Source organism: Talpa europaea, assembly GCF_964194135.1.
Source record: "Talpa europaea genome assembly, chromosome: 5".
NCBI classification, from domain to species: Eukaryota; Metazoa; Chordata; class Mammalia; order Eulipotyphla; family Talpidae; genus Talpa; species Talpa europaea.
The window spans coordinates 94,125,563-94,150,275 of NC_140071.1; the positions used below are offsets into that span (position 1 = coordinate 94,125,563).

The 24,713-nt window shown below is 48.1% G+C and overlaps 1 protein-coding gene across 1 annotated transcript in view; it reads left to right on the top strand.

Annotated features, from left to right (window-relative positions):
• Positions 1 to 2,002: 2,002 nt before the first annotated feature.
• Positions 2,003 to 24,713, top strand: part of SCD5 (stearoyl-CoA desaturase 5) — a gene marked incomplete at its 3' end in the record, with an annotated part of 154,987 nt that continues 132,276 nt past the window's right edge. The window contains exon 1 of the mRNA XM_084233233.1: positions 2,003 to 2,347. Within this exon, the coding sequence (XP_084089359.1) occupies positions 2,116 to 2,347 (232 nt within the window). The 5' untranslated portion in view covers positions 2,003 to 2,115. The remainder of the gene's footprint in view (positions 2,348 to 24,713) is intronic.

Below are 24,713 nucleotides of genomic sequence, written 5' to 3' on the forward strand. Positions count from 1 at the left end.
TATTTTGCTGCCTCCCCCAGACTCTCTCTATATACTTGATATCTAGCAAGAATTTTTTTGATAATGCCCTGGAGCTTGCTGTTCTTCCAAGGGGCTAGCTGAGAGGTTACATCTATTTGATCTGTCGTTCCTCCCTTTTGGGGAGTTCCTTTCAGGAATTACCTTTTACATGCTCGTATCCCCCGTGTCCACTATTCCTGGCACAGAGCTGGGGCCAAACAAATGACTGAATGATTAGACGGTGGAATGAATCATTACAACAACCCAGAGAGTTTTATAGCAGAGCAACAAGAGGAACTAGAGAGCCACAGGGAATATGTGCTCTGTGAGAGTGGGGAGCAGAGGTAGCAGGAAAAGAAAGTGGTTTCTCACATATTGAACAGGCTGATAAAAATCATCCCCCTGCCCCGCCAAGTTTCATGTCCTTGGTCTCACTGTCTTAAAGTATGAAAGTTATCTGGTCTCCAGGCAAATTTCCGTTCAATCCATAATTTCAGCTCTATCTGAAGCAGTATCATAACACGTCCTGATTCCACAAGCCACATAACTTGATTCACTTTTAAACTGGACATTGATTTATCTGCCTGATTGGATCTGATAAGGTCTGCTAACAAGAAGATGCTTATGTATGGCTGTTTTATGAAGTCAGTTCTTTATACATTTTTTCCTTCTCTGGAATCCTCCAAAGGACTCCTCACAATGAGTAGTCTAAAAGTGAGCTTTATTTGACAACATAATGTCAATGCAATGATTCGCCTTCAGGCTCACCTTCAGAGAATTTGCAAGCTGGAAGGAAGAATAAAGATCCCCTATGTTTCCTGGGTAAGGATATCTGTGATGGAGAGTTGCTTGGGTCACAGTGAGTTAGAACAAGAACTCAGAGCCCCTGGCCTCCAGTCCTCCTTCCTTTTCCTCCTGCTAAGTCTGCAAGGGAAGTCACATGTGCTGGGAGGCATCCAGCTCACCCTTGTCTGCACGTCTGTACAATTAAGGCTCCCTGTGGACAGCTCCATATTATCTGCATTAGGAGGAGAGTAATGAGCAGGCACGAAATTTCCATAGGTTAATTTTCCTTGGAATATTCTGGGGGATTCCCCCCTTAAAGCCCCATTCTCCATGGTGCTGACTTGAAGATATTGTTCCACAAACTGAGGATAAGGGGACAGTCCAGCAGAAGCAAGATTTTGCCATAAACAGAGCAGTGTTGCTGATGTGCTGCGTGTGGGGCAAAGAGCCACTGCCTGCTCACCGGCCTCGGAATCATTTATGCATCACCTAATAGGCAATCACCTAACTGAACACCTACTGTGTGCCTGACTGAGGGCTGCCCTCCCTCCTCCCTCATCAGGCCCAAGGAGGCTTACGGACCAGCAGGCGCAGACACTTAGGATTCTCATCCCGGATCTGGCCTTAACTTGTGCTGCGACTCAGGGCCAAGTATTTTACGTTCTTCAACACGGTGGCCTGTGGCTTTAAAGGAAGGGGGTAAAGAAGATGTTTCAAAGGATAAAGGTATTTTTGGGAACTGGAGGCGCACACAAAACAAGCACAGCAACAGCAGGAGTGCTGTGCCGCTCTGCGGGCTTCGGGTCCCGGGAGCACATCCGCCCCACCCCGGGGAGCAGGCTGCCCGCCGCGGGTCCAAGCGACTCCCCCAGCCGGCCTCGGGGACCCCGGGCAGCCGAGGCCAGGGGGGCGCCTTTCGCTTTAAGAGCCCCACGGGCGATCCTGATTGGCTGTAGCTATGCAGGTCTTTCTTCCCCGCTCCCTGCGAGTGCTCCCTCCTCCGCCGCTCGTCTCCGCTCTTTCCACACCCTCCTCCCCCGACTCCCCTGCACCCCCTCCCGCCCCTCACACTCGCCTCCTCTTCCCTGCCGCGGAGTTGCGCCCCGGCAGCGGCATGGGTGGCGCGCCAGCAACAGATGCGGGGCGCCGAGATCTGCATCCCTAGGCCAGCCTGAACGCCGGGGGCAGAGCGGAGGCACCAGCGAAGGCGGGGACGCGAGGTGCGGGTTTCCCCCCTAAAAGGCAGAAGCCCCCGCCCCCACCGGAGAGCTCCGCGCCGGCAGAGCTCCTGCTCGCACCGCTGCCGCCGGCGCCCACCGCTCCCCAGCCATGCCAGGCCCGGCGGCCGACGGGGCCAAGGTCCCCTTCCACCGCGCCAAGGAGGAGATCCGTGCGGGGGTCGAAGGCTCGGAGGCTGACGGCGGCCCGGAGAGGCCGGACGCGCGCGGGCAGCTGCAGAACATCGTCTGGAGGAACGTCGTCCTGATGAGCCTGCTCCACTTGGGGGCCGTGTACTCCTTGGTGCTCATCCCCAAAGCCAAGCCGCTCACTCTGCTCTGGGGTAAGTCCCACCCGGGCACCGCCGCGGCGCCGGGCCAGGGCGCGCGGGGTCGCGGGGCGCCGCGGGGCTGCGGGCGGTGCGGAGTCCCCAAGCGCGCCCCCCGGCTCCGCCCGCGCGCCCTGGACCCGCTGGCCCACAGTTGCCGGTCCTTCGCGACGGACAGATATTTCTGTCCAGGTATTTCCAACTTCTGCCTCCCCCGCTGTCTGCCCGAGTAGGCGCCTTGGCCGGCTCCCGGATGGAGAGCGGGAGGGACCCGGAGTCCTGCGGCGCCGCCGCTGTGCGCAGAGGCGCGCGAAGGGAGACGCCAGGCGCTGGCTGATCCCCACTTCCAGCGGGGAAGACCGGCGCGGCGATCGCGGCGCCAGTGCGGCTCCCCGGGGCTGTTTGATCCGCCGCCTGCAGCTTCTCAGCGTGCTCCGCGGCCACGGACCTTGGGGCCGAGTTAAGGACAAGAAAGGGAGTGGAGAGGTGGGGTGACCGCGCAGGAAGGTCTTGATTTTCGCTCACCAGATGGAAGAAAACTGTTCCCTTCTTGCCCCTGCAAGGCCCCTACCCTTGACCCCTGCGTGATTTTCTACGTGATTTGCAGCTGCATTTCTGTGATCCCAGAAGTTTCTCGGCAAACAAACGGAGCCCAAGGAGAATGCTCTGCGCCCCCCCTCCCCAGCCCCCGACAAAGCTTGGACTGTGGCGGTGCAGAGTCCCCTGCAGGCCCTGTCCCCCTTCTGACCAATACAGGTCTATCGCCTGTACCTGTAGCTTCCCGCCACCCTTTTTCCTAGCACCCATAAACCTGCAGACAGGGGAGGGAATCCTGGAGACAACCCGACCCCACCCCCGCACCCCTGCAGGACTCCCCTGGACCTCTGGACCACCTCGATGACCCCCTCACTGGTTTTGTCTTTAGTCACCCTAGAGACAGTAGATAGGACAAAAGGGGCACCCTCTAATATCCTGGGCTAAGAATTTCTTCTAGGTAACCCAAGAAGCCCATTCAGCGCTGTCTCCAAGATCTCTAAGGAATGGGGCCAGGAGAAACACAACCCACTTTTATTTCCAGAGGGGAAGAAGAGAAGACTTCTTGCCATGAAGCTTCTTATTTGGCACAGGGCCAGCTTCAGATGCCTAGGTGGAGAATGGGGCCACTCAGGTTCCACACTTTCCCTTGAAACTGTGCAATCCCTGTTCTTGGAAGCAAACCCTTTCAGAGCTAGAGTAAATCTAAGGAGGGGTGTGTCTGAGGGAGGGAACACAGAATTGAGGCTTGGTGAGAGGGGGAGGGTCTTTGGAAATCTACGAAACCTTTTAAAGGTTTCAACCTAAATCTCTTTTTGACTTCCTGCTCCTCCTACCCCCAGGCAATGCACTTCCTCAATTCTGTGTCCTTTTCATCAAGGTTTTTGTTTTGTGTTGGTTTAATTCTCAGTTTGCATTCCTTCTGTAATTTTTAAATGTTAGACTGTAAGATGTTCAGCCATTGCTTTGCAGACACCCCCACACTGCCAGCAAAAACCCTTATAGCCCTAGAGCCTCCATGGAGCTCCTCCTCACCCTCTCAGGCCCATGATGTGCCCTTGGATTTCAGAGCCCACCTGCTTCCAATGCTCTTAATATCTGCAGAGAGTTCAGGGAGACATGAGTACTTAAAATATTATTTTACATGCCGGGTACTCCACAGAGCCCACAGGCTCCACTCCCTACAGCCACCAAACCCTGTTGCCCCTGGCACCACCAGGAGCCAGATTTGCCAGTTCACTCCTGCCTTTTCCAATACTGCTCTCCGTGGTGAACATAGAATCTTTATTTTGAAAGCCCTTGGCCGGAAGAAGCCTCCTAGCCCCAGACTCCTCCAACATCTTTGGAAAAATTAACTCAGTGCAAGAACTGGGTTCTCCTTTGTGAGGGATTTTGCCAAACCCCATTCTTGTACCTCCCTGCAGAGTCTTCTGCCTTACTTACTTTTCATCAACTCCATTCTCTGAATATAAGTTGTCTCCTGACCTGTGCCACATTACCTCCATTAAAACAAAACAAAACAAAACCAGACAGTTGTGGCTATGGTAGTTTCAAGGCCCAAAATTGTGGCTTAGAAATATTCCAAACAAACGAATCATTCAAACAAATGAATGAATAATATATTTTTAAAAAAACATTTATTTATTTATTTATACAAGCACTGAGTACACTCAGAAGCACGGGAGGGTAAGAGAATTCACCAGAGTCAGACTGACGAAATACACTGCTGAGGGGAGCAGCGGGCGGCAGGAGAGATCTGCTCGCCAATGTGGGACCCTCAGCGGTGGCGGGGAATCGAACCGGCCTTGCAGATGCTGCGGGCAGCTTCGCAGCCCAACACTCAACCACTGCGCCACCAGGGGAGGCCCACCTGAATAATATATTGTGAGAAGAAAACATGAGGGGCAGAGATCAGCCAAGGGGGTTATGCTGATGGCTAAGCTACACAGGGCAGAGGGCCGGGGCTCAGGGTTAATTTCAGTGAAAGTTCAGTGCCTTGACCCACAAATGTCCCCCAGCTGAATGCCTTTTTCACTACCCCCTCCACCAGCCCTGTCTAGCTTTAGGGCTGAGTTCATGCCCCAGTGGTTGCTCATCCTCTTCAGGGACCTGGGTTGTCAAGGAAATAGTCTTCGCCCATCTATTTCATTCCACCCCTCACCCCAGGTGAGGTTGCCCTAGAAACAAGAAGCATCCATGCAGTACACCCAGCAGAGGGGGTGTGAGGTGTGCAGTGTGCGGGAGTCATTTGTGTGGTGATAAAATGTCATCCACGAAAGATCCATCAACCTCCACCAGTGCCTGTCCCCCAGCTTTTTATCACTCTCCTTCGGACGAGATCCAGTTGTTTTCCTTTCTTATCCTTCCTGTTTTCTGAGTGGGCAGACTGTCAGAACGGAATGCTCCTTGTGTCCCCAGGTCCAGAGGGATGAGTTTATGAGTTTCAAGGACACAAAGTTAATTCCAGTTGGAGTTAAAAATCTTTGCCTGAAGGCCTGAGCTCACAAAAGTGCCTATATTGAAGATTTGGGGTCAAAGAGCTTGTTAGTCCAGGCCCTCAATTTAGATGAGTATTAATAGAACAGGGGAGTATGGAATGAGGGTCACAGTATTGTGGTAGAAGACCTGGGGCTCCTTCCCAGTGGGGCTTTTCCCTGATTTCTTCCAGGCGTTCTGTGTATTGCTTTCCAGAAACATCAGGGACTTTTCTGGTTTCTCTGGAAATGTCAAGTCCCCTAAATGTTCCCCATGGTGACATCACAGGTTCTTTCCTCACTGGACAGTACCTTGTAGGCAAGCAGTAATTTGCCCTGCTGACACTTTCCATCCTGCACACAGGCAAACATGACAATTATCAAGGTAGATACAGACTTCTCTGATGCCCTTCGGGTGCTGGAGCATCTGGACCATTCTGAGTGGGATTCAACAACCTGTAGTAAGGAAGCTGAGAAGTATTAGGAACTACTAACAAGGCAGTCTAGGGGGTAGGAAGGCAGGAGAGGCTGGGGTTTGGGAGGTGCTGGTCCACCTTATGTCTTGCTTATGTCGTTGTGAGGAGTAAATTAGATCATATATGTGAAGTACTTAGCACTGTGCCTGGCCCTTGGCTGGTGTTCAGTAGTTACTAGTTGTCATTATTATTGTTGGTCCTGAAACTGGCTCTTTTTCTTTAGTAGGAGGGAAAAAAAGCTCTCTTGCAGCACAATAAATACTGTACTCTGAAGCTGTCACAGAACTTGGCTTCGTTACCTCTCTTGCATGGAAAAGATGGCTTTCACTTTGAAAACAAGGATTCTTTTTCAAAATCCCCCAAAGTGAAATGAACACAAATCCCTCTTGTAATTCCTCCCTCCCTCATATCCTTCTCGTTTATTCTATCTTCTTCCTCTATTCCCCCCAAAGACGACTCTTTCGTGAATAAGAATCTTTTTTTATTCAGTTGACAACTCACCTGGTCTTTCGTGTTTTTCTTTTGGGTTTTTTGAACACAGTCCATTGCAAATGCTGTAATAACAGGGTCAAATCCCTTCTCTCAATGTCTCAGGGTCTCAGATTTGCCTTGTTATTTCTCACTCCCCATCTCCTTGAGTCATAAAAAATCTTTAATGCTCAATTAAATCACTAAAAAGCTAAAAAACATAAATGAGTCTTCCTTTTAAACCCTGTAATTCTCAGTCTATTGTTATTGCAACTCTTGCATTTTTAATAAACGGGCAGCACTATGGGCCTTCCCCAAGGGTGGAGTGCGGCGGAACCGGAGAATGGAGTGTGCTTTTGCTGGCTTAATAGTTCCAACAAATATAAATAGAGGTTGAGGTTAACATTATTAACTCATTTTTTCCCCTAAAACTGGTCAAGGTCACTGCAGACTGCATTGTGATGTGAAATAAGAATAGTGCTGCAGAGTGGAAACCAGACCGCAATCTGGGCCTTGTCACTTAGCTCAACTTCAGACATGACGGTGTCCACTTGGTGAGCCTGGTCTCCTGGCCTGTGATTTGGGACAGTGATACTGAGCTGAAGGTTGTTTTAAGAAGTGGGACACATGTTGGAGGGCCTGGCAGAGAGTGGACACTCTACTTCGTACTCTCATTGCCTCCCACGGTGGGGGCCTGAGTGATGAAACCCTCGCCGGCTTCCTCAGCTTTGAGTGCTTGTGGCTCGATTTTAAGGCACACCCCCCCCTTTTTTTAAGGATTTATTTATTTATGCATACAAGAACTGGGGTACAGACCAGAGGTGTGGGGGGGTGAGAGGATTCACCAGAGACAGAGTGGGGAACAGAACAGGCAGACTGAGTGAAATACACTGCTGAGGGGAGCAGTGGGTGAGTCAGGAGAGGTCTGCTGCATCATGTGGGTCAGCTCCTTGGTCAGGGATCGAACTCATGCTGCAGAGGCTGTGGACAGCTTCATAGGTTACGTTTTAACCCCTTGTACCACCAGGGAGGCCCAAGATACACCCTTTTAATTCAAATGTTTGATCATGATCTTGTAGTAACATTTTGGTTCTCGCCTTACCTAGTTTTATGTATTGTATACATTACAATAATTTTGTGTATTCTAATTGTAAAATCAAACATTTCTTGAAAAGCCATTGATAGATTGATAAGCAGATGACAGCCGTGATGATTTAAGGTTTTCCCAAAGACAGCCTCGCCTTTGGGTGACATTGTGCTCTTGAGCTTTGATTTTGATACTGTGTCTTTGGCTGTGCAGTCTCCCTGTCTCTCTGCTCTCAGATGCCATGTTGCTGGGGACATGCCACACCCTTGGGGCTCAGGGAATGGGCTTTGGAGTCAGAGGGCCTCGGTTCAAAGTCAAAGCCCCCCCTGTTCAGCTTTGGGCAGATCACTTGCCCTCCCTAACCACAGTGTCCCCAACCGCACAACTAGGGTTACAGCAGCACAACCACATCAGATCCTGCTGGAATGAGATGAAACCATACAGCAAAGACCTTGGCCTGGAAGTTGACAAATGTTAGCCTTTGTGCCCGGCCACACGTTCCCATGGTGCTTCACTTCCCTTTTCCTTTGGTTTGGCTCAACCCTTGGGGGCTGAGACTTGTCCCAGCCAACCCCTTGGTCAGAAGGCCCTGGTCATAAGTGAAGACAGTTTGTCTCTGATTTCATCTCCCTGGCAGGGCAAGGGCGGCCACACGGCAGGTCCCAGCTGTCCACACAAGAGTTCGTTGTCTATTTGCTTTATGTGTGAGTGTCCTGGAGAGGGATCCTCGCAGTGAAACGTGCATGTTCAGTCACACAGTCCTTCCTTCACTAATTCATTCCTTTTTTCCATTCCAATGTTTAATCAAAAGTGGCTGCAATCTCAGTCCGTTGGAGATCCTTTAAAATTTTGGACCCTTTAAAAATTTCAGAATCCTGGACCTCCAATGACACCTACTGTAGGAGAATCTCTAGGAGTGATGTCCTGGCCTTATTTTTTTTTTTTTAAGTCATTCAGATGTTTCTGATACATAGCTGAACTGAGAACCGTGCTTTAATTCCCTTGTTCAATAATATTTATTTATTATTTTTTAAAGATTTATTTTATTTATGCATCGTAGAACTGCTGGGGTATAGGCCAGAGATGTGGGGGCAGTGAGAGGATTCACCAGAGACAGTGGGGAGCAGAACGGGCTGATCTACTGAAACACGTGGCTGAGGGGAGCAGAGGCAGCAGAGACAGGAGAGGTCTGCCGTGCCATGTGGGTCAGCCCCCCCGGCTGGGCATGGAACTCATGCTGCAGTTGCTGATAATAGCTTTATAATGCTGAGACTTACCCCCTTGTGCCACCATGGAGGCCCTCAATTATATATTTTTTAAAAGATTTTATTTATTTATACAAGAACTGGGGTACAGGGCCTCCCTGGTGGCGCAGGTGGTTGAGTGCCATACTGTTAAGCCGTCTGCAGCCTCTGCAGTGCGGTTCGATCCCGGCCGGCCGGCGAGAATCCCACATGGCGAAGCAGACCTCTCCTGTCTCGCTCGCTGCTCCCCTCAGCAGTGTATTTCCTCAGTCTGCCTGTTCTGTTCCCCACTCTCTCTCTGGTGAATCCTCTTACCCTCCCACGCATCTAGCCTGTACTGCAGTTCTTGTATAAATAAATAAATCTTTGAAAAAAAAAAGAACTGGGGTACAGGTCAGAGGCGCAGGAGGGTGAGAGAATTCATCAGAGACAGAGTGGGGGGAAGAACAGGCAGACAGATGGAAGGCACTGCAGAGGGGAGCAGCGGGTGAGGTAGGAGAGGTCAGCCGCGCCATGTGGGCCTCTCCCCAGCCGGCCAGGAATCGAACCTGTGCTGCAAAGGTTGTGGACAGCCCCACAGCGCGGTGCTCAACTTGCTGCGTCACCAGGGAGGACCGGCCCTCAATAATATTAATAACTCACCTGTTACCTGCCAGGTACTGGCACTATCTCTGGCCTCATAGCACTTACACCCCAGTTGGAGAGACAGGCGAGGTTCATAGGTGATAAGCGGCAAGGCAGGATTAGTTACAGGACACCAGCTTGGGGGAGACCGGGAGCCTCCCCAGGCGCTGGTAGCAGGAACGAGTCTGGCAGAGGCTGCTTGCAGAGGGATTTGGGTGATGTGGCTTTGCAGCCACAATAAAGGCTCAAGCAGAGCTCGCAATGAGAGTGGGCAGGTTGTTCCAGGACCTGATGGTTCTGCTGAGGTGCAGAGTGAGTGCGGAGAGAGGGCCTGGGGGTGACCAGGGGCCAGATCTTAGGGAGGAAGACTCAGGAGGACTGGGAGAATGGGCTTGTGGAGAGGCTGCCCTCCAGCCCATCTGACTCTTGCCGTCTTGTCTCTGCCCATCACACACACCCATGGCTTTTACTCTGATGGAATGATCTGGAGCCCAATTTCCAGACCAGACACCTGAAGTTCTTTAGCAAAGATTCAGTTTGGAACAGGAGCAGCCCTTGCTGGGAGCAGGTGCGCGATGGAGGCTCCTCTGTCAGCTTGGGATTAATGTCACCGTTGACATTACATTTTTATTTTACAGACTCAGAACTACTGTTCTAGAACTAGGTCACTAAATTGACCCAACGATACAACCATCCACTTATACCAGACCTGAGTGCCATCCTTTCCCCCTTTCTTCCTCTGTTCTCTGCTCTTTCCTATGTCTCTAAAAGGTACATATGTGTAGAGGGGCTTGTTCTTACCTCACATCCTCCCTCGAACCCTAATTTAACAGCTGGTTCTCAGTAACCCACATTTCAGGTCTGCTCCCCATCTCCTCAGATGTTGGGAAAACTGGTCCAGCTGTCTGCAATGGCCCAGCTGTGTCAACATCACCTGGGAGCTTGTTAGAGATAAAGAATCTCAGGCCCCTTCCCCGACCTAATGAAACAGTATCTGTATTTATTTATTTTTTATTTTTTTAAAAGATTTATTTATTTATGCATACAAGAGCTGGGATGCAGGCCAGAGGTGTGGGGGTGTGTGTGAGAGGATTCGCCAGAGACAGAGTGGGGAACAGAACAGGCAGATTTGGGATTTCTGAAAGGCACTGCTGAGGGGAACAGCGGGCAAGTCAGGAGAGGTCTGTTCCATGTGCATAGCTCCCTGGCCAGGGATCGAACTTGGTGCTACAGTGGCTGCGGATAGCTTCATAGGTTGTGTCTTAACCCCTTGTGCCACCACGGAGGCCCAGCATCTGTATTTTAATAAGATATCCAGGTGACTCGTCTACACATAACGTTAGAGACACACCCCCCAGCCTCAAGTCTAGCCGCTGGTTGAAAATTCATTCAAGTTGAACCTGAGTGGTGGGACTTTCGCCTTTTAATGGCCTCCCCTCCTCCCCTTCTGCCTCCTTGTAGCTTATTTTAGAACATGTCAGGATCCTGCCTCTCTTGCCAACAAAAGGCTGTTGCTAAAATCTTTCAGCCGACAGCAGCAATGTTTAATTCATGGGCTAGAAAATTAATTTTATTTTCATGAATAGAGCTGGGGAAAAATAACAGGGAGGTTCTGTGCATGGCCTTTGGGAATTCAGCTTGTCTATTTAACAGATGAACTGGTAAAGGTGAGGAAGCCTCAGGGGAGGGCTGCTTTCCACAAAATTAAGAAGCACATTGTAACAGGATGCTTTTAGCTGCAAATAGGACAAAGCTCATCTTCACATGACTTCAATGATAAAAATTTCTAATTTTGCTGATAAACTCTTGAGGTAGGGCACTTCTGGGATGACTGAAAGGTGTCATCAAAGAGGTTTCGTTTCTGCCATGGTCACCCTGTCAAATTTAATTATCCTCATTGCTACAACATGGCTGCCAGAGTTCCAGGCAACACACGGAATTACACCTGTGTCCTACAGGTCAAGAGAGAGAGGCTGCCCTTATCTGAAGTCTCATTTTATGAGAGAAATCCTTTCTTGGTTGCGTCATACCTAATGCTCCCTCAGATCTCTGCAAGATTGTACCTCAAACCCTATGTTAAATCAGTCATTGGCAAGGGATTCAACCTTGTCAGGGCTGCCCACTGAGCAGCAAGGGAGTAAGGGGATTAAGAGCCAAACAAATCCACACTCTGCTTGAAGATAGAAGAGGACATGGGATAGCCCTCAGTTCTGCCTCAGAAGCTTCCATTTCTCCCTCTTGACCTTCCCTCTTTGGTGTCTTCTCTATTCCCTGGAAAGGCTCTACTTTCTTTTCTTTTCCTTTTTCTTTTTTTTTTCTCCAAAGATTTATTTATTTATACAAGCACTGGGGTACAGGCCAGAGGCACAGGAGGGTGAGAGAATTCACCAGAGACAGAGCAGGGAGCAGAACAGGCAGAAGGACTGAAACACACTGCTGAGGGGAGCAGGGGGCAGGAGAGGAGAGGTCTGCCGCACCATGTGGGTATCTCCCTGGCTGGCTGGGAATCGAACCAGCACTTTAGAAGTATAGCATCCCCACTCCGATGTTGTCCCCACACTGCTTCCACCGCCAGAGTACCCGAGGCTGACTACCACAGTCCTTTTGAGCACCCCACTTTGTTCCCCCTTCCACTCTCCACCCCGCCAAGGGCTCTGTTTTCTGTATTTTATGTCTTAGTGTGTTCTTCCCCTCTGTTTCCTCCCTGGTAGGCTTGTCTAAATCCTGCTGTGTTGTCCTTACACCCAGTATCTTTTCCTTGAGGCTCTGAGCTGGTCAGTGGCACTTCTGCCTCCCCCAGACCCAGCACTCAGCTTCTTCCCGACAGTGCTGGGTGCTGGGTGAAGGAATGAAGGTATAAGTGAATATAGGAGTTTAATCACTGTGTGATCAAAGGAAGTTGCCTTTTGTCCCTTCATTTTAGGAATGTTTTCTCTTGGCTCGAGAACTCTCTGTGTGATTTGGAGGAAGGACTGAGAAGAGGTTCTCCTTTCTCAAAGCCCCAGACATTGCATGCCCTTTGGTAGCAGTGTCTGACCTCGCGAGGGCTTACAGATCTCTCTTTTGCTCTTCTGGGCTTTTCTATGCTGTTAGGCTGGGGAAGATTGCTCTGGGCACAACGAACTGCCAGTCCCCTGAGGGAGAAATGAATTAAACAGAAAAAGATGGAAACAAGTGACGTGGAATGTGTTCTCTCACAAGGTTTTCCCTGGTGAGAATCTCCCCGCAGTGATAGTTTTCTGGGTTGGTCATTTTCTTCATGTTGCTGGTGACACAGCCCTTCAATGATGAAGTCAAGACCAACTTTCTGTTCTCTTGCCTCAAATTTAACTTAAAAGGGCATTTAAAAGTCCACTTATCCTCAGAGTTTCTTTTTATTTATACAAGCAACCTAGATTTGAAGTATCTTACTTAAGGAGGAAGGTGCTAACAATGTGATAAGGGAAACAAAGCAATAGCTTTTGTCTTGAGTATTTGTCATTATTATTACTATTATTATTTTTTTTACATCCTTGTTAATTTTTTGACAGTATAGGATTTCTCCCCAAAGTCCTCTACCATAGTCCATTGTTCTCTGTCCCTCCCCGCCCCTCCCCCATCACCCTCCCTGGCTTGAGTATTTGAAAGTGCAGACAGGGGGAAATATGCAGACTGTGGAAAACTCTAGTGTGGCCATTGTGTAAAACCTTTGAGTCAAAATCTGCATGTAAAGTGCCTGTTTAAGGTAAGTGCTTAATCAGAGGCACCGTGGGTGATTGTTGAGTGGCTGTATTAGGAGCTGGTCGTTACTGTACATCCCACTTAGGTGACACTGATGTGGTAATCAAGATTTCTGGGGCTGTGAAAATTCCCTGAGATTCCCCTTGAAATGGAGGGTGGAGGAGGAGGATTAAATTCCAGTGAGCTTGGAAGTGTCCAGAACATTTCCAAGGCAAAAAAACAAGCTTAGAGAAGTCGGTTTAACTAACATTTTTCCTGTAGCTCTGTCATGTGGATATCATCATATACTTGCAATTTGCCTGTGTTTGCGTAGCTTTGTTCCCTGAAGGGATAATAACTTATAAATAAAATCTGTGGCCTAAATGGGCAAGGCCTCCTCCCATAGCACCCTTCACCTCATCATTGAAAAGCATTTATCAAGCAAACAATTAATTATTGATGACCTGAGCCAGGCATTGTGTTAAAAACAACAACCACCCTCCTGGCTTTTGTAACTCAGAGGGACGGCTCTGACTTGCCTCCAGTAATGTCAGCAATATTGGCGTGGATAGAAAATGGAAAATACTCTTCTTTAAAAGTTGCACACGTGAAATTAGAAATGTTTCTAAAATTTAACTGTTTCGTGGAATGATTGGTTATCCACCCCTCAAATAAATATGCTCACAAACTTTGCAGGTGGTGACAATGAAGCTCATCTCTATTCTCAGCCTATGACTCACTTGAATGTCCCTGAAAGCATTTGTTTTGCCCTGGAGTCTCTATAAGCAAAAAGGAGATATTTATTAGCAAGAGTGAATAATGCCCAAATATCTCCTTCCTTCTATTTCCCACTCCAAAGCCATTGTGCTTGGCTCCATGGCTCCTGGAAAGTGGGTGAGTCATTAACATTTTTGAATTATGCTCAAATTACTCCAGGATCTTGACTCCATCTGGAGCTCTGGAGGGAGTTAAGTCACTACCTTCTGCGTATAGACTGGATATGAACCTAAACTTGGCATTGCCCTCATGAGGGTTAGAATAAGCCACAGTTATTAGAGCTAATATTCCCTCATGCACAGAGCTGAAATTCAATCAGTCTCTACCACTGTGGCTCTCCCAGTTGAAACAGTAGGAACCAGTTGGCTTCTGAGTTACTCCTGCTATTCCTACCAATCTAGAAACTAAAAGATAAATGTCTGACCCAGTCATAGGGCTTAAATCTGTATCTGTTCTGATTGGTTTTGATTGATTGGTGAGTGTCTTTTGGTTGTCAGATATTTTAACTATCATCTCTGCCTATGAGTCCTCTTGTTACCAGATCATTATATGACCTCCAGCCTGTACTCCTTCACTACTCTATTCTAATTGAATGAGAACTTAAATAAAAAACAATCTATCATTCTGGCTTGTGTTTATATCCCCAAACCATGTAAGGAAAGGCATTACAGCTCAATCTTAATTCTGGGATAGTAATTCACCTGTCCTAATAAAAAATCCTTTTGTGATAGAGGCAATGTGTCTCAAAAAGGCAATTTTTATGTTCTAGTTTATAACTGCCTTTAAGTAAGATTTCTGCCAGAAAGATCTGATGTTAATTTTGTCATCACAGGGTAACCTTGTACCAATAAGACAGTAAAGCCATATCTTTAGGTGTTGGGAGTTGAAGGACATGTCGGAGGACAGCACCACAACTTAGGCCGCCCTCCTGGCCTCCTTACCATAATCTCAGCGGTGCCTAGGCTCTGGCTAGCCCAGGGTTGGGGCCATTCCACCCACCCAAAACTTGGTACAGAAAATTGTTTTCGTGAGAGAATATTTCAAACATATACACAACTAAAGAGAATGGATTCTGGGGATTTTTTCTTTGTAATTTTTAACTATTATTATTTTCCTATATTGTTTCAGACACAAAACAATTGTGAGGTCAGGGAATTTGCACTCCCATATGCTCTACCCAGATGCAAACATTTTCTTTTTTTTTTTTTTAAGATTTATTTATTTATTTATACAAGCACTGGGTACAGTCAGAAGTGTGGGAGGGTGAGAGAATTCACCAGAGACAGAGCGGGGAGCAGAACAGGCAGACTGATGAAGCACACTGCTGAGGGGAGCAGTGGGCGCGGCAGGAGAGGTCCGTCACACCATGTGGGACCCTCGCCAGCTAACCAGCACTGCAGAGGCTGCAGGCAGCTTCACAGCCCAGCGCTCAACCGCTGCGCCACCAGGGGAGGCCCAAACATTTACATCTTATCCGATTTGCTGTGTGGTATTCTCCATGTATGTGCTTTGTATGTGTGTGTATATTTCTGAACCATTTGAGATTAAGTCAGAGACACCTTCCCCTTTTATCTCCAAATGTTTCAGTATGTATTCCCTAAGAATAAGAATATAATTACAGTTCAGTTATCACAATCAGGAAATTTAACCATGGTGTTTTCTCATCTACAGTGGAGAGTAAAATGTCATTAGGTATCCTAGTAATGTCCTTTATAGCTTTTTTTTCCCCTCTTGGATTAGGTTGAAGCAAATTCCAGACAATTGCATCTGTGAGTACCTAATTATTGAGTATTTGTTGGGGTAATTCTGGCTACATCATCCACATGGTAAACCTCAGTTGGGGAGCCATCTTTCCCCTACTAACTTCCCCAGCTGTGTGGCACAAACAGCTTTGAGAAGCAATTTTCTAAAGTGAAACTGGGTAAGAATGAGAAGCAGATTAGGTAATGAGCAAGTCAGGGCTCTCAGTGTGGTGTGCGGACTGTCTGCATCGGGGTCTTCTGAGCTGCTTGTTGAATGCACAGATTTGGGGGCTCCTCCCAGATCTGCAGAGTGGGAGCTGGACCCAGGACTTGCCACAGGTGACTCTTACACCTTGTGAGTTGGAGCGCATGGTCCCAGGAGCACGTGGCCTGGGAATGGTGCTGTGTCCTCAGCGTTACACACGGCAACCCCCTGCCCCTTAAGACTCTATGTCGCATCACCTGAAATCCCAGCAGCCTGAAATTCCTTAGGCTTGTTCCAAAGCAGCATCTTAGGAGTGTGGCTAGCAGGTGCTCACACATGTGTGACATTTTATACATTTTCTCCTAACCCCGGGCTGTGACTGGGAGGGAGGGGCAACTTCACTGGTGGGACAGGAGTAAAATGGAAAGAGGACCAGTGATTCTCTTTTCATTGGTGGTCCCATACCTCCAGTGATAGGACTTGGAGGATGCTTTGTGGGGGTGGGATTAGCTTGTTTTTTGGGGGGTGGAGTGGGGAGAGGTGCTTGGATCGTCCCTTAGGTGCCAGTAGGAAAACTATTCAGAAGAGTAGGGGGAATAAGAAAAACCCTGCAGAAAGCCTCAAATAGCCCTAGGCGGAAACCTTGTGGGGTCTAATTCAATGCAGTAGCATCTCCCCAGCGTCACCCCCCCCCCGCCCTCCCCCCCACACAAAAGGACCAACCCAGCATTGGAGTCATGTCAGCTCATCAGTTCCCTCCCAGAAGTAGACTAGGGTGCTGGTGCTGTAAATCCACTCTATGGAGAAATGTCTGGGTCTAGTCAATTCATTCATTTTTAGTGTGAAGATGAAAAGAAGCCGACTCTGAGATCTCTTTCATTTCTGGAGTCAGTGGCTTTACAGTCATCTTCATTTGCCAAAGAGCAGACCCTTCAGTCATGTTCCTCCTTTTCAGGTAGGCAGAGCCACACTGCAGCTTTGCTGTGAGACACATTTTAGGGGGCATTCTGGACCCAGGCTCCTCTATACCCTGAGATACAAGGCCCTTTGTAGATGTTCTGAGCCAGCAACAATGACAATGGATGGGATGACAACTGGTTGGAGATGGTAGCTGTGCAGCCTGAGGCTGGCAGAGGAGGTTAGTTCATCCTAACCTGCCTCCTGTCGACGTGACCGTGTGACATGGGTGCTGGCACTGGCCCGAAGCTCCTCCCCTGCAGACATCCAAGTGGGAATTTCAGTTCCTCCTGCTTTGAACTTCCCTGTTCTCTTAAAATGGAGGTTCTCTTTACCAGTCCCTTTTTCTCCAGCCACAGCTGGTGCTTGATCTCCTGGGCCTGGCCAGCCTTCTTCAGGGCAGCCCCCGCTCAATTTCTGCCATTCAGTGATAAGAGTGCAAAGAGAAAGAAGTGGCAGGGAGCCTTGCAAACCCATTGATGCCTGGAGTCTTCGTGGGGAAGAAGAAATGCAAGCTCTAAAAGCAAAGTGGCCCTTTGGCCCTGCTCCCGAACTGCCCCTGCTGTGAGGGGGGCCTACTGTGAGGGGGGCCTGCTGTGAGAGGGCCCACCCCTGGAGAAGCAGTTGCCAACCTCTGGCCTCCTGGGGCTGCCAGGTGCTTCTCCAGCCTAAGGGCCGGAGGCAAGATTTTGGACTCAACATTTTGCTGATTAGCTGAAGTGCTAATCTTCTGGGTCGCCCCCTGGTCAGAGCCATTGCTAGTGGGTATTAATTGGGTTTATGACAAAAACATATTTTAAAGCATGAAAGAGGTTTTCTCCAGGCACCGTTGTGGTGATGCTGAGTAGGCAAACGGGTTCAGTTTCAGGAGCAGCAGGAGCACTTCTGGGATGTGCTCTCCCACCTGCTCGCAGGCAAGCAGGACCAGAGATTTCCTTGTCTTATTAACTTCCGTTTCCCACATATTTGTGCACATGGGCCTAGCGCGGGCCAGGTGCTGGAAGTCACAGGGAAACAAGCTGTCCTGCCAGCCCATGAATTGCCCACAACCTATAGGGGCGGCGACCCCAGCCAGTTATAATTTATTCTGAGTGCCAGGACAGGGGTGCAGGGAGGGTCTGAAGAGGGGACCTTGGAACGCTCATCCACACAGCACTAACCCTATACAGTAGTAACAGGGCCACAATACCTGCAATTCTGAAGAACATCTACAAAACTGTGGAAGCAAATCTCTTTCATAACCAGTTTAGAGGGAAAACAATCCAGGGAGTTCACTTGGTGGCAAGTCTGACCTGAACTATCCCGCTTAGTCTGCATCTTCACATGCATGTGTGTGACGACGGGCCTCCTAGGACATTACCATGGGGCACAGGCCCTCCGTCACCTTTCTAAAATCTCGGACATTCTGAATTTTGAAGCTCATTTGGCCCTCAGGTTTTTTTTTTTTTTTAAGATTTATTTATTTATACATGCAAGAACTGGGGTGCAGGCCAGAGGTGACGGGAGTGAGAGGATTCACTAGAGACAGAGTGGGGAGCAGAACAGGCAGACTGACTGAAATATACTGCTGAGGGGAGCGGCGGACGAGACAGGAGAGGTCTGCTGTGCCATGTGGGTCACCCCCCCTGGCTGGGGATTGAACTCTTGCTGCGGTGGCTGCTGACAGCTTGATAGTGCTGAGACTTAACCCCTTGCGCCACCAGTGAGGCCCTGGCCCTCAGGTTTTGATCTGGAGCTGTGGACTTGTTTTGGTATCACCCACACTTAGCAGCTGAGGAATTGGAGCCCAGGGAGGGCTCATTTTCCCATGATGACAGAGCTGATAAGAGAGCCTGAAGAGCCCCTGAAGTAGGTTTTGTGGGGGGTGGCATTTTTATTCCATTGCAGGCAGGCTGGCACAAAGGTCTTTCTTCTGAGCTCTGCAGGGGGACCCTACTTTGAAAGGCACCGACTTCTCTACAGCAGTGACTTGGGTATCAGGTGGAGTGTAGCTCTGGAGTGGGCACGGATTGGAGAGCAGTATCCACGGTGAGTCCCTGGGGCAGAGAACCACCCTCTTGGTGGGCAGTGGCAGGGATGCGGGTCCATACCTCTTAGCCAGGCGCAGTCACTTCACTCTGGTGGCCATCAGGTCCTTCTTAATGAGAATAATTTTGGGTCTCTCTGCCTGTAAGATCTACCTTGTCTAAAGTCTACTGGGTCATTTCTCAGCATTCCTTTCCCTAAGTCTTCATTATTCCCACATCATATCTCCATATCACAGGCTTCTGGTTTGTAACCCCCAGGGTCTCTAGGCCTTAAAAAACTCTGGAGTTTTGTAGGTCAGAGCCAGGGTGAGCCTTATGTGTATGCAGGAAATAAGTAACCAATTGTGGGAAGTGATTGCAAGAACACAGATTTAAAAGGCCCACAAATTACCTTTCTCAGTGGTGTTAGAAAGGGCAGCGGGGGTTCTGGGCCAGAAATGGACGCTTCAGGGGTTTCATGAGCCCCTGAAGTAGGGTTTGTGCGTGTGGCATTTTTATTCCATTGGATTCTCAGCAGAGCCTGTGACTTTAAAGAGATTAAGTGCTGCAGGTCTAGAATGAACCAAGTTAAACACAGCAGCATTTCCTAAACGGATCAACAGTAAATGGGAATTCATTTATATGTTATCATCCATTATTCCTTAGTGTCTATAGTTAATAGAATCACTTTCATGCTTTCATAGATAGGATAATTAAAGTTTGATAGGATGAAGGGTAAATGTGGAAGCTTCTGGACTCAGTACATCTTTATGGGGCAGTTTTTCATGGAATCCCCCCAAGTGAGGGCTCCTTAGATAGTGAGGTAATGTACAGGCAAAAAACAAATGGTGTTTTTCATCTTTTCACTTAATTCACAATGTGATCATGCTCTCCTCATCAGGAGGGAGCAGTGTGGTGCCTCTGGGAGTCTTTTCGTGCCTCTGCTTAGCTCTGCTCATTCAAAACACTCCATTGATGAGTCCCAAGGACCCAGTGTGTTAGTTTTCTATTGCTTCTGTAACAAATGATCCCAAAGTTGGGAATTACAGCAATGCCACAAATTCTTTAGATTAGAAATACAACACAGGTCTCACTGGGCCAAAATCAAGGTGTCTCAGGGCTACTGTCTTTTGAGGAGTCTCCAGACGAGACTCTTTTTCCTCGCCTTTTCATTTTCGAGAAGCCGCTGCATTCCTTGGCTTTGTAGGCACCTCCTGCATCTTTAAGACCAGCAATGGCTGGTCAAGTTCTCATACAGCATCACCCTGACCCCTTCTGCTTCTCTTTCGCTTTTAAGAACATTCTTAATTACATTGGGCCTACTTGGATAATTCCAGATAATTTCATCATTTTTTTTTAATTTATTTTTATTTGTTTGTTTTGTTTATACAAGCACTGGGTACAGTCAGAAGCGTGGGAGGGTGAGAGAATTCGCCAGAGCCAGAGCGGGGAGCAGAACAGGCAGAAGGACCGAAGCACACTGCTGAGGGGAGCAGCGGGCGGCAGGAGAGGTCTGCGTGCCATGTGGGACCCTCCTCCGGTGGCCGGGGAGCAGCCGGGGATCGAACCGGCGCCGCAGAGGCCACAGGCAGCTTCGCAACCCAGCACTCAACTGCTGCGCCACCGGGGAGGCCCTAATTTCATCATTTTTAAGGGCAGCTGATTTGCAACCTTAATTCCATCTGCAACTCAACTTCCCCTCTGCCATGTAAGGTAACATTTTCACAGGTAACAGGGACTATGATGTGCACGCCTTTGGGAGGTCATTATTCTTCCACCCAGACATCAAAGAGAACCAATCTGCATTCATTCCTTTCTATTATAGGTGCCATCTGGACAGAAACACGCAGTTATTTTTAAACTCTCTTTGAGAGGAACCAGTGCTTGTAACGGGCATGTCAGAGTATCAAAGTCAAAAGTTCTTTGACCTCACCCCTCCCTAAGGGAGGCCGCCCACTTGCCAGGAATAACCCCTGAAGCTTGTTACCCTCCTCAGTATTGAACCAGCTGTCTCTAGCCAGTCCTTCGGTTGACATGTGTTAGCACAAATTGGCTGAAGGTATCTTAGCTTAGCTTGGAAAAGTATTTCACTTGGGATCAGGGTGAGGAGAGATTCCTAGTCTACCAAGAACATCCCTTATGATTGTGTGTATACAGCAAGTCATCAGGGATGAGGGGACAGAGATGGAAAAACAGAATACCCAACAATAAAAGCAATGGAAACAAGTACAAACTTATGCAAGAGAATGCAGAGGGGAAAAGAGCCTCTTATTATCTGACTTATAAGTCCCATAAAAATGACCCAAGACCTCACTGGTGGTGCAAGGGGTTAAGCACCACACTATGAAGCAATCTGCAGCCTCTGCAGCATGACTTTGATCCCCGGCCAGCCAGGGAGCAACCCACATGGTGCAGCAGACCTCTCCTGACTCGCCAGCTACTCCCCTCAGCAGTGTACTTTGGTCAATCTGCCTGTTCTGTTCCCCACTCTGTCTCTGGTGAATCCTCTCACCCCCCGCATATCTGGCCTGTACCCTAGCTCTTGTGTGCATAAATAAATAAATCTTTAAAAAAAAAGGACCCAAAGACCTTGGGATGGAGTGGTAGGACCTTGATGGGGAAAAATGGGCTTCAGATGTTGGGTGTCCTTCGTGAGACTTTATTGGCTAATTGCATGGATTTGATTGGTTTTGTGTTGGTGTCTTTCACTGGTTGGGAAGGTGTCCCTTGCTGAGACTTTGGAGTTGGTGACCTAGCACCAAGTGCTGTGACTGGGGATAGGAAAGATAGGGAGAAGGTGATCAGGAAACTTTCCAGAAGCAGGACCAGCTATAAAATTTACAGGACTCAGTCAAAATGAAAATACAGAGGCCTTGTTAAACAATTATTAAGACTTTCAAGATGGTGATAGCAGATTTTTTAAGCAAGCATGGTGCTCTTCTAATGCTTTGCATTCTTGCACTGATCACACACTCCAGAAGCTTTGTCTGCCCAGAAATAATGTGCCTGTTTGTGACCTGGGCTCTCTCTGGTGTCATAACTGATAAATTCGAGGCTTGTTTCCCAGGGAATTGCCAAGACTGAGGGCCTTGGCCCTGAGGATTTACTTTCTTATCACAGAACTTATCTTAACTGCACTGGATACTTGATGCTGTTTGAAAGGTACTTTGCTGCTTTTTTGAGGGGGAGGGGAAGAGGAACCCGTATTCCCTGGGTGGAAAGGGAGAGAGGGCTAAGGAGGAGAAAGTGGGATCTCAGAGCCTTCCCTTCCTGGCAGTGTGACCTTGAACAAGCACCTTAGATTCTCTTCATGGAGTTTTTTTTTTTTTCCTTAAAAATTTTTTTTTTATTTTGCTTTTCATCTCAGTTCTTCATCTGTGCAGTGGAGAGCATGTTACTGACTCCAAAGGGACTTCATGTACTTATTGGTTCAGTGGTCTGAGAGCAAGCCTAGCATGTCATTGTTAATAAGCAGACCCTCCGCCCCTTTCCCACCAATCCAGTAGGTTTCTGACCAGAATTAATGATCACGAAAGTCCACAGAGACATGTGGGCATAACTGCGTAGGACTAATGCAGCTCAGTATGAACTTGTTCCTCTGCTTTCTTTTATCTGCCCAACACTTGCCTGCCCACACCTAGGCGGTGCTTTCCTCTGCAGGCCCCAAGGCCCACTGAATTGGAGACTGAGCTTCCATGCACCAACCTCCCAGAGGCCATCCCATCAGGCAGCCCCCCAGCCTGCACTGAAGGAGACAAGGGGTGGGCAGGGGAGGGAAGCCACATAGGAGGAAAAATAAACAATCGGGGCCCAGTGACTTGGGGAGAAGGCCTCAGACTTATTCCCACCAGCTCTTGCTGCAGCTTTTCAGGCAGTCGGTTCCAGTCAGTCTGGTGAGAGGCAGCAGCCCAGGCTTTACGGCTCTCCTCTGCTCACCCTGACTGAGCTGAGAGGTGCTAATTGGCAGTAAAGTGGAAGTCTGTAGGAGGGAGGGAGGGAGCCAAGGGTCCCAAAGCCTTGGCCTAGAGGATTTGGAATGTACCAGAGGACATATTGGCTGCTGCAGAGAGCCAAAAGAGAGGGTAGGTGGGCGGGCCAGGGGATTTCGGTCCTCCCACCCCTGTTACACTTCTAAAGCTTTGCTTCTGTTTGAATAGCAAATTTCCCTTTCTCAAAGCTGACCTCCCTTGCTTTTTATTGGACTCCTGAGAGGCCACAGTGGGTAGAGAAGCAGGCAGAGTGGGAGAGAAGCAGAATAAATACACTGTTCATCTTTTAGGAAGACCTATTGTTAACATTTTGGATTTTCTTTTCCAAGCATAACTACAGTCTCACTCTCTGCAATCCTGTTTTGTTATCAGCTTTTTCCACTTGTTGACACACCATAACTATCTTATCATGTCTGTAGAAGGGGGTCATAGATTGTTTTCAGGGCTGTATAATATCCCACATTTTGCACATACTGACCCCTATTGTTGAAAATTCTTTTGTCATTATTTGGGAAATTTTTTTTCTTTTGTTGTACTTGGTGCTCTTATAAACAATACTATATACTATATACTATATACTAATGGCTTCATTTTCATGCATGTCTTAATTATTTACTTGAAATAAATTTCTAGATTCATTTTTGTAGGATACATTTCTTTTTTTTTCCATAGGATTCATTTCTAAGTGCATTTTTAAAGTTTTACAGTAGTATTCTCAACCAGGGATGACCCCTCCCCAGCAAGGGGCACTGGGCAGTGCCTGGAAACATTCTGGGTGCTCCAGCTCATGTATAGCTAGCACGCTAGCATCTAGTGGGCGTGTAAAAGCGCAGTGGGCTTGTTGCCCAGAGTCCATGAGCCAATTGTGGTGTCAGATTTTGAGAAAAGGAAAAAGTTTATTGCAAGCTGATGAGCAAGGAGGAGGAGCAAAAACTCAAATCTGCCCCTACCCAGGTAGGGGAAAGGATTTATATTAGTTTGGGGAGTAGGGTTAAGAATAAAAGAGTTAAATTTTATTTTATTTTTTTTAAAGATGTATTTATTTTTGTATACAAGAACTGGGGTATAGGCCAGCAGTGTGGGGAGTTGGAGGATTCACCAGAGACAGAGTGGGGAACAGAACAGGCAGATTGACTGAAATACACTGCTGAGGGGAGCAGCGGGCGAGGCAGTAGCTCCCTGGCCAGGGATTGAACTCGAGCTGCAGTGGCTGCGGATAGCTTCATAGGTTGCGTCTTCACCCCTTGCGCCACCAGGGAGGCCCAGGAGTTAAATTTTATTAAGGAGAAGGTTAGGGACAAGAAAATGTGGACTTGGCTGAAGTTCATTGACTACTTACAGGGCAGTCCCTACTCAGAAATATGAAAAGGCTTTATCCACATAACTGGGGTTTTAAATTTCAGGTACCTGTGTGGGCCTGTCTCCTCTTGGTAGCACCCTTCTCTTTGTCAGGAGGTCAGGACTCAGTTCAAGGCTAGTCTCTTCTGCACATACTCTGGCTGGGTCATTTGCTGATGTGTTTTCAGGCTCTGCTGTTTGTGAAAGCAAATCTCAAAAAAAAAAATAAGTTTTTTTTTCTTTTGTGCTTAATTTAACCCTTTACTCTTGATTCTGCTAGAAAGCAGGGTACTGCAAAGCATCCTTCAATTATAGGACAGATTGCCATGTCAGAGAATTACCAAGATCGAAGAATTCTGCTTTAGACACATGGATTACCAACACTCAACTCCCACCCCCCTGTTTTATTGAGATATGATTGATACATAACAGTGTATAAATTTAAGGCGTACATGTATTGATTTGATGCACTTAATGTATTGCAAAATGATTACCACCACAGCTCAGCTAATGCTTCCTTCACATCATATGGTTACCATTTCTTTTTTTTTGTGGTGAGAACACTTAAAATCTACTCTCTTAAGAACTTTTGAGTATACTGTTATGGTATTGTTAGCTATAATCACCATTAAGTTACCTTACATTACCCAGAATTAATCTTTAAACTGGAAATTTGTACCCTTTGACCACTCTCCCCCTATTCCTAGCCACTCCTCTCCCAGTCCCAAGCCCTCATAAGCACCCACTCTACTCTGCTTCTC